Source organism: Tenebrio molitor, chromosome 1 (genome assembly GCF_963966145.1).
Source record: "Tenebrio molitor chromosome 1, icTenMoli1.1, whole genome shotgun sequence".
NCBI lineage: Eukaryota > Metazoa > Arthropoda > Insecta > Coleoptera > Tenebrionidae > Tenebrio > Tenebrio molitor.
The window spans coordinates 1,577,729-1,588,149 of NC_091046.1; the positions used below are offsets into that span (position 1 = coordinate 1,577,729).

The following is a 10,421-nucleotide window of genomic DNA, read 5'->3' on the forward strand; positions in this document are numbered from 1 at the left end:
CACTTTCCCCCACAATATCAGTCACACTTGCCTCAATTGCCTTTTTTCCTGAGGCAAGTGTGACTTAGTCCAAAAAAATCCTTATGACCATTTACAGCGTATTTTCAACTATTTCACGTTTAAATTTACTATTTTAATAGCACAATTATGTATAGAAATGAAAACTTACCTCGCAATAAAACTGAATTTAAACACATGGAAAAAACATGGGTTCACTCATGTGCAGTGTTAGCAGAGAGGTTATAACCGAAAGTGAAATACCTCGACGTAGAGATCTGTTAGAACGTTGGTTTTAGCAGCTTTTGGTATGGAATAGATGCAGCTACCTATCCAACAGATGGCGTAACAATATGAATATTATTAAAAAATTTAGCTACATAATTCACACTTGCCCCAAAATCACACTTCCCCGGGTTTACCTTAACTCACCGCAATTTCGTTCGAATCGGAGACAAAAAATTTTTTCGAAAAAACCACGTACCCCTACCTTCTATCGAATTTGCACTCCGAAAAAACATTTAAACGGCCATAGCTCCTTTATTAAACATAATATGTCAATGAATTCCACACCGCTGGATTCCTCTTTTCAATGCGCTTCTTTTGAGCCGAAAAAATTTTACCTCGATTTTTTCGTTTAAGAGAAATTCACAAAAAACCGAAAAAACTCAAATTTTTCGCTATTTTTGGCTCCCACACCAACAAATGGGGTCTATGAGCGGAACTTTCATTATGCCTGAATTCAACACATCCAATGCGATAACTCACCGCAATTTCGTTCGAATCGGAAACAAAAAATTTTTTTCGAAAAAACCACGTACCCCTACCTTCTATCGAATTTGCACTCCGAAAAAACATTTAAACGGCCATAGCTCCTTTATTAAACATAATATGTCAATGAATTCCACACCGCTGGATTCCTATTTTCAATGCGCTTCTTTTGAGCCGAAAAAATTTTACCTCGATTTTTTCGTTTAAGAGAAATTCACAAAAAACCGAAAAAACTCAAATTTTTCGCTATTTTTGGCTCCCACACCAACAAATGGGGTCTATGAGCGGAACTTTCATTATGCCTGAATTCAACACATCCAATGCGATAACTCACCGCAATTTCGTTCGAAAAACCACGTACCCCTACCTTCTATCGAATTTGCACCCCGAAAAAACATTTAAACGGCCATAGCTCCTTTATTAAACATAATATGTCAATGAATTCCACACCGCTGGATTCCTCTTTTCAATGCGCTTCTTTTGAGCCGAAAAAATTTTACCTCGATTTTTTCGTTTAAGAGAAATTCACAAAAAACCGAAAAAACTCAAATTTTTCGCTATTTTTGGCTCCCACACCAACAAATGGGGTCTATGAGCGGAACTTTCATTATGCCTGAATTCAACACATCCAATGCGATAACTCACCGCAATTTCGTTCGAATCGGAGACAAAAAATTTTTTCGAAAAAACCACGTACCCCTACCTTCTATCGAATTTGCACCCCGAAAAAACATTTAAACGGCCATAGCTCCTTTATTAAACATAATATGTCAATGAATTCTACACCGCTGGATTCCTCTTTTCAATGCGCTTCTTTTGAGCCGAAAAAATTTTACCTCGATTTTTTCGCTTAAGAGAAATTCACAAAAAACCGAAAAAACTCAAATTTTTCGCTATTTTTGGCTTCCACACCAACAAATTGGGTCTATGAGCGGAACTTTCCCTATGCCTGAATTCAACACATCCAATGCGATAACTCACCGCAATTTCGTTCGAATCGGAGACAAAATTTTTTTTCGAAAAAACCACGTACCCCTATCGAATTTGCACCCCGAAAAAACATTTAAACGGCCATAGCTCCTTTATTAAACATAATATGTCAATAAATTCTACACCGCTGGATTCCTCTTTTCAATGCGCTTCTTTTGAGCCGAAAAAATTTTACCTCGATTTTTTCGCTTAAGAGAAATTCACAAAAAACAGAAAAAACTCAAATTTTTCGCTATTTTTGGCTTCCACACCAACAAATGGGGTCTATGAGCGGAACTTTCCCTATGCCTGAATTCAACACATCCTTTGCGATAACTCACCGCAATTTCGTTCGAATCGGAGACAAAAAATTTTTTCGAAAAAACCACGTACCCCTACCTTCTATCCAATTTGCATCCCGAAAATACATTTAAACGGCCATAGCTCCTTTATTAAACATAACATGTCAATGAATTCTACACCGCTGGTTTCCTCTTTTCAATGCGCTTCTTTTGGGCCGAAAAAATTTTACCTCGATTTTTTTGTTTAAGAGAAAATAAAAAGAGGACAAGACACCGGCTAGTAAAGAATAATAAATGAAGACAGAAGCATTTTCTCATTTATTTTTTGAAATTTTTAAATATTTTAAATAAATTATTACCTATGGATGGTTGATAGCTATTTGAAAATATCTCTTTAACTGTTTTTTCCTTTACTACATACAATATTTTTTTTTACATTTCATTTAATTCAAGAAAATTTGAAGATATCAGCATGTCCCTTCATAGTTTTTTCTACCTTCTAGATCTAGACTAATGCAAAAACAAAGTTTCTTCATAATATAAAGTAATTTATAAAGTAATTTCAACACTTTACAGAATTCTTCTGCACCATTAGTTATCCACATAATTCGACGACATCACCTCCTTTCGCGACACAGGTGAGAATTCGTCCTTATAGTTCTTCGCACTTTACATTATTTTGGAAAAAATATGTGTTAAGATCATCAGAAAGCAACGAGAGTGAAAGAAAAAATTACAAATCAGAAATATTACCTTAGGAGAGGGTGGGAAGCTAATTTTTTTTGTTGTGACTTTACTTCTAACTTAATAACCAAATCTCAAATAATGTGAAAGGAAATGGTAATAACTGTATCAATTTTGGAAACTTGCCATTGGAACATTTTTCACCCCCACCCCTCCCACTACCGTTCGTCCCATCCCACCCTTGCGTCCCAAGGGTGGGGGTCCCACGAACAGTATATATACCGCGACCGAGCGGTCCCAAATCAGTTTATCCTCTGCTTGCAAGATAAAGAGTTCGAGATGTACCAGATCCTGCCGTTCCTCTCCACTGCAAATCTGGTGTTACCAGATTGTGGTACCCTACCGGTGGAGCTTTGGGCCATCATCTTAAGGTAAGTGTTTTTATTTTGTTGTTGTTTACTTGTTACTAATTTTTTGTTTGTTTCAGATTATTGGATCCAGCTTCCCTCTTGACCGCCGTGCAGACCAGTTCCTACTGGAAACGTATTTGCCAAGGAGATCCAGTCCTGAGAAGTACCATCCGGACCCAGCTGAACATCGAACGGAGACGCCAGCAAGAAGAGATTTTAAATCCAGGATTGCTGATCACCGTGACTAGAGAAAATGGAGTGAAGAGTGTCACCTCTCGAGCACCTACTGTGCCTCACAGCATTGTCGGATTCGATTCAAGAGAGGACAGAAAACGGAGCGCTGGACCCACACGGAGGCGAGTCATGTCTCAACGACCAGGACCTTACAAGTCTATACGATGTTAATTTGTCTTTGTAAATAACAAAATCATTGTAAATAATTTCTTGTTGAATAAAAATTTTTTTTTTCAAACTTATACATATTCTCAACTTACAGGTCATCACTTGGGTCTTGTGGTAGCATTTTGTCCAGTTGGTATAGGTGCCAAGATGGTACCTGGAGTAGTACACTAGTGCAAATTGTTGAAGTTTTTTCTCTTTACTAAATCAAAAAACTAGACGAATCCTTTCACATTGTTAAGAGCTTTGAAAATAAATTAAACTAACTTCTCTAATATTGCTTTTAATCTAAGAGTTAATAATATCATCGAGTACATAATTGTGCTTCCTATTGCTCATTTTATTTTCATTTTCCATTCTTGGAACCAGGCAATATAATTTTATCCAATGACTCATTAATGAAAATACATTTTATACAACGAAGAAGAGAGGTCCTAAAGTTGCATCTTGTGATATTCTAATTTTATGAAGATTAAGTTTTGCGTTTAGGTAGTGTTCATTAAAGAACAAGAAAGAAATATAAGAAGGAAAATAAAGTAGTAAAATCATCAAATAAAATAAGATGGCTCTTTTGGGGTGGTGCGTCAGAGTGAATTGTTGAAATTTTATTTCTACTGAACTAACCAGCTGGACGAATCTTTAGCAGAGTTAAGTTTTGAAAAAAAAATTAATCTATCTTCTCTAATATTTCGAGCTAGCAGTTTATTATTGGTTAGTTCTTTTTTTTTCAAGCTCATTGTCGCTGATATCCAATCATGATTTTGGTTATGTGGTGCTAATATATGTATACAGTGTGTCCAAAAAGTCTGGAAACACCTAAATGAAAACGTAATGCATAATTTTTGAAAAAAATCGAAAGACAGGTCAATTAGTGTTTTAAAAAAGCTTTCTGCTGATAGTGTCTGTTCGGTCTTTTCGATGACCTTGAAAAAGTTATTGTTATAAAAAAAATTGCTGAAATAATAGAAAATGTCCAAAACAAATTTTATTATCGTTTAGGATATTGTCAAGATGTTCAAGGACAACGTTTTGAACATTTGTTGTAAGAATTATAGTTGTCTTTCAAAATTAAAGTTTTCTTTATTTTCTAACCAATTAGATTTTTCAGGAAGTTTTTTATACATATTGAAAAAATTTTTCACCATCGGGTAGACAATTAACAGATCTATTCAAAACGGTAACTCTTTCAAGGTCCTCAAAGACAGCAAACAGATACCATCAACACAGCTTTTTGAAAACGCTAGTTCACCTGTTTCTGCGTTTTTCTCGAAAATTATTCGTTTCTATTTCATTGGGGTGTTTCCAGACCTTTTGGACACACTGTATAATTACATATCTATGCAGTAAAAATTTCGAATTTTTTTTTGACAATTTTAACTAAACCTCTTTAAGAATAATTTATTGGAGTCGGAATATTTATCAGTTGTACATTTTTGTTTCTCAAAATCTTTGTCGGCACAATAATTCTTAAAAGTAGTAATTTAAAATTCAAATGAAATTTACCGACGACTTTTGAAATTTTAATCGGTTTGTGGAACTAAAACAGGTGCAAGGTACAAGTACCAGGTAATAAAGTTAAAGGGTTGCAGGAAAACACGTGTCCCAAATTTTTGGGGCCTGCTTTTTGGTATTAATGGAAGTTATTCCTATTATGAAAATTTAACAAAATTTGCAGATTATTTTTTAAATATGTAGGTAATTAATTTGTACAGAGTGAATCAAGTTTTACCGCACTTACTTCTAATCAATTTAAAATTCTCAAAAAATTCAGGAATGATGGTGTATCCTTGTAGAACATTCTGTAAAAATTTCAAAATTTTAAATGAAACTAGTAAATATTTCGTTTTAATTCAATAACCGCTACATTAATTTACATAATTTTTCACTGAGAGTCCTTTCAAACATTTAGGAAAAATTCGAAATTCGATGTCGATGTCTCAACAGATGTTTACCAACAATGAGATATTTATTTATGGTAAATTCTGATCATGTCGCGCTATTAATCTTAAAATTGGAATAGTTCAAAAACTAATCCTTTTCTTTTGATGCGAATTTCATAAATATGTTTTTTGAATTAATTATGAATTATGAGCGGCACGGAAAAACTTTTTTTTTGGTCAAATTCAATTTTTTTATTTTATCGCTTTGAATCAAGTGATACGAAAGAAATGATTGCACACGTTTGAAGCCTATATGAAGAATCAGGAACGAAAGTGCTAAAATACAACACGAAACTTGTGGTTTTCCAGACGAGACTTCAACAGTCCTGTCGCGATCATCCTTGAACTGCAGCTCAACAAGAAACTATACCAAAATTGCAAAATTGACATCATTTGCTAATTCACAAGATTTCATCTTCCGTTGTGATTTTTTTGTAAGAGCTTTCTGCTAGTCCTTTTATTGATTGTACGGAAAGTGCCAAGAGTATTGAAGATTTTTTCGACTATTAAGTTTTTGAACTTAAAGCAAAAAAGTTTCAACAATTTATGTTGACGCAGTTATTTACATTAGAAATGCGGTAGGCTACATTTTACAGCGCGAGGTTTTTAGATTGAAACACGACCGCGCAGCCGGAGTGTTTTAACAAAAACCGAGCGATGTAAAATGCCTACCGCATTAGTAATGTGAAACAAATGTTTTAAATTTTTATGGATTAATCCTTATGGCCGACGACCCATTGATCAATTTTTCTCAAATTTGAAAATAATTTTGCAAAACCTGTCAAAGACTAACATTTGATTAATGAAATGGGAGAAAGTTATCTATTATACCGATAACTAGCATGCTTACAATTTACACCACAAAATGGCGCCATCATACTTTAGATGAAAACAATTAAATTATGTTCATTTTTGAAAACAAAATGGATCAATGGTAGTGGTATTTTGTTTTAGTATAAATGGACTTTATTTATGATAAACTAACTTTTTTTTGGAGGTCCCAGAAAGTTTAAAATTTTTGCGTTAGTTTACACAATACGTACGGTAAAATGACAGATAGTTGTGTTAGTGTGCAAAAATCGAGATACCGCAGCTGTTCAAAATGTGTACATATGTCATTTAGAGTTAAGAAGGGCGAAAAATATTTTTATTTGTAATTTGCAATTCTGTCCCTTTGACATTCGAAAAAATTTGATGATGACGTAATCTAGTGAACATTAATTTGGTGTTTCTCTCATTCTGAAGATTTTGGCATCAAATACATTAATTCAGGCGTATCCGAGTTCTCCGCGGTCACTTCTTTACCCGACGGTTTCCTCCTGATGTTATCGGGGATTAGCGCCGCAGGTGTTCGACAGGTGGCAGCTGCATGAAATTAAAATTTGTTTACATGATGCCAGTTGGCAATAAATACATTGATGAGAGAAGAAACAATTTTATTTAGTAATTATCTTCAACGGTAAATTATAATAACATGGGGGATTTACATATTGTTGTGTATTTATGTGTGCGTTTTTAAAACGTGCAATCGGATTATGTAAAGAATCTTATTTTTTCTCTATGTTGGATCTAACAATTTTTTTATCATTGTGTGCTTTTGCATAGATAAAAGATTAAAAACTGAATAATGTTTTTACAAATACACTAGATGCCCCAAAACAATTCGAGCAACAACTAAATGGGACAATGTCAACAAAACAAAATTATGAGAAATATATTAAATAAATTCTATATCTTTTAAATTTGAAGATATTGGGGTTCAAAAGGTGCAGTTTTGAACTCATTTATTTTAAATATTAAAAAGATCTTGACTATTTGCTTTTTAATAGTCAGTAGAGTATAAAAAGTTACTACAAATTTTTGTCTCGCTTGCGCTTCTGCTTCGCCTTCGCTGTTGTGTACAAACCTGGCTTCGGATTTTTTTGTTATTTCTAATGAGTAATAAAATTAATATAAGCTTTTTGAGAAGTTTTAGGCCTTTTTGGTTGTGGAGTTTTGGAAAAACAGCTAAATTTGTAAGATTCTGCCTTGTTTTTTAAGACGCCAAATGTCCTGGTCCAAAAACGAAAAAATACCATTTTGGTGTGTTGAAAACCTGAGAGATTTGATTTCATTTTCGGTCGTTTATCAATGATTTTTGCATGCTCCAATTGACTTGGTCCAGAAACGAAAAGCTATATTGGGTGTCTAAAAACAAGAGATTGTCGTAAAGTTTTTGCTTAATTTTAAGGTATCTTTGTTTGATTTTGGGTAAGTTTGAACCATTTTTTCGTGTGCCCAATTTCTGGCGGTCTATAGATATTTGAATATTTCTGAGGTGGATAAAAATTTATGATTTATTTTGAAGGATTTTGGGCCTTTTTGGTTGTTTCGCATCCTTTTCATTCCTTTTCTTTGCATGTGCCAAATGGCTTGGCCCAGAAATAAAAAGCCGTTTTTGGGGTGTGTAAAAACAAGGTATTTTGTTAGTGTTTTAGGGCGTTCTTGAGGTAATTTTACATTATTTTGGGAGATTTTAACGGTTTTTTCGTGTGCCCAATTTTTGGTGGTCTATAGATATTTCAGTACTTTTGGGGTGCATAAAAATTTGTGCTTTTTGAAGGATATTAGATCTTTTTCGGTTGTTTGCTTTTGGGAAAACAGCTAAATTTGTAAGATTCTGCCTTGTTTTTTAAGACGCCAAATGACCTGGTCCAGAAGTAACTTTTTATACTCTACTGACTATTAAAAAGCAAATAGTCAAGATCTTTTTAATATTTAAAATAAATGAGTTCAAAACTGCACCGTTTGAACCCCAATATTTTCAAATTTAAAAGATATAGAATTAATGTTCACTAGATTACGTCAACATCAAATTTTTTCGAATGTCAAAGCGACAGAATTGCAAATTAGAAATGAAAATATTTTTTGCCCTTCTTAACTCTAAATGACATGTTTACACATTTTGAACAGCTACGGCATCTCGATTTTTGCACACTAACCGAACTATCTGTCATTTTACCGCACGTATTGTGTAAACTAACGCCAAAATTTTAAACTTTCTGGGACCTCCAAAAAAAAGTTAGTTGATCATAAATAAAGTCCATTTATACTAAAACAAAATACCGCTACCATTGATCCATTTTGTTTTCAAAAATGAACATAATTTAATTGTTTTCATCTAAAGTATAATGGCGCCATTTTGTGGTGTAAATTGTAAGAATGCTAGTTATCGGTATAATAGATAACTTTCTCCCATTTCATTAATCAAATGTTAGTCTTTGACAGGTTTTGCAAAATTATTTTCAAATTTGAGAAAAAGATTGATCAATGGGTCGTCGGCCATAAGGATTAATCCATAAAAATTAAAAACATTTGTTTCACATTACTAATGCGGTAGGCATTTTACATCGCTCGGTTTTTGTTAAAACACTCCGGCTGCGCGGTCGTGTTTTAGGGCGTTCTTGAGGTAATTTTGCATTATTTTGGGAGATTTTAACGGTTTTTTCGTGTGCCCAATTTTTGGTGGTCTTTAGATATTTCAGTACTTTTGGGGTGCATAAAAAATTGTCCTTTTTGAAGGATATTAGGTCTTTTTCGGTTGTTTGCTTTTGGGAAAACAGCTAAATTTGTAAGATTCTGCCTTGTTTTTTAAGACGCCAAATGTCCTGGTCCAGAAGTAACTTTTTATACTCTACTGACTATTAAAAAGCAAATAGTCAAGGTCTTTTTAATATTTAAAATAAATGAGTTCAAAACTGCACCTTTTGAACCCCAATATTTTCAAATTTAAAAGATATAGAATTTATTTAATATATTTCTCATAATTTTGTTTTGTTGACATTGTCCCATTTAGTTGTTGCTCGAATTATTTTGGGGCACCCAGTGTATTTGTAAAAACATTATTCAGTTTTTAATCTTTTATCTATGCAAAAGCACACAATGGTAAAAAAATTGTTAGATCCAACATAGAGAAAAAACAAGATTCTTTACATAATCCGATTGCACGTTTTAAAAACGCACACATAAATACACAACAATATGTAAATCCCGCACGTTATTATAATTTACCGTTGTAAATATTCTAAATAAAATTGTTTCTTCTCTCATCAATATATTTATTGCCAACTGGCATCATGTAAACAAATTTTAATTTCATGCAGCTGCCACCTGTCGAACACCTGCGGCGCTAATCCCCGATAACCTCAGGAGGAAACCGTCAGGTAAAGAAGTGACCGCGGAGGAACTCGGATAAGCCTGAATTAATGTATTTGATGCTAGAATCTTCAGAATGAGAGAAACACCAAATTAATGTTCACTAGATTACGTCATTATCAAATTTTTTCGAATGTCAAAGGGACAGAATTGCAACTTAGAAATAAAAATATTTTTTGCCCTTCTTAACTCTAAATGACATGTTGACACATTTTGAACAGCTACGGTATCTCGATTTTTGCACACTAACCAAACTATCTGTCATTTTACCGCACGTATTGTGTAAACTAACGCAAAAATTTTAAACTTTCTGGGACCTCCAAAAAAAAGTTAGTTTATCATAAATAAAGTCCATTTATACTAAAACAAAATACCGCTACTATTGATGCATTTTGTTTTCAAAAATGAACTTAATTTAATTGTTTTCATCTAAAGTATGATGGCGCCATTTTGTGGTGTAAATTGTAAGCATGCTAGTTATCGGTATAATAGATAACTTTCTCCCATTTCATTAATCAAATGTTAGTCTTTGACAGGTTTTGCAAAATTATTTTCAAATTTGAGAAAAAGATTGATCAATGGGTCGTCGCCATAAGGATTAATCCATAAAAATTAAAAAAAATTGTTTCACATAACTAATGCGGTAGGCATTTTACATCGCTCGGTTTTTGTTAAAACACTCCGGCTGCGCGGTCGTGTTTCAATCTAAAAACCTCGCGCTGTAAAATGTAGCCTACCGCATTTCTAATGTAAAT

General features: G+C 33.5%; 1 protein-coding gene across 1 annotated transcript; it reads left to right on the forward strand.

The window, feature by feature from the left end:
• Positions 1–3,056: 3,056 nt before the first annotated feature.
• Positions 3,057–3,565, forward strand: LOC138122077 (uncharacterized). The gene is made up of 2 exons (XM_069036223.1): positions 3,057–3,154; positions 3,211–3,565. The coding sequence occupies exons 1-2, from the start codon at positions 3,063–3,065 to the stop codon at positions 3,536–3,538; spliced, it is 420 nt and encodes a 139-aa protein (XP_068892324.1). The 5' UTR covers positions 3,057–3,062; the 3' UTR covers positions 3,539–3,565.
• The last annotated feature ends 6,856 nt before the right edge of the window (positions 3,566–10,421 follow it).

What these genes read in the sequence shown, in the direction of transcription:
- LOC138122077 (XM_069036223.1), top strand. Translation starts at nt 3,063, where the DNA reads ATGTACCAGATCCTGCCGTTCCTCTCCACTGCAAATCTGGTGTTACCA. An exon ending in CTTTGGGCCATCATCTTAAG is followed by an intron (nt 3,155 to 3,210) that starts GTAAGTGTTTTT and finishes TGTTTGTTTCAG; the next exon opens with ATTATTGGATCCAGCTTCCC.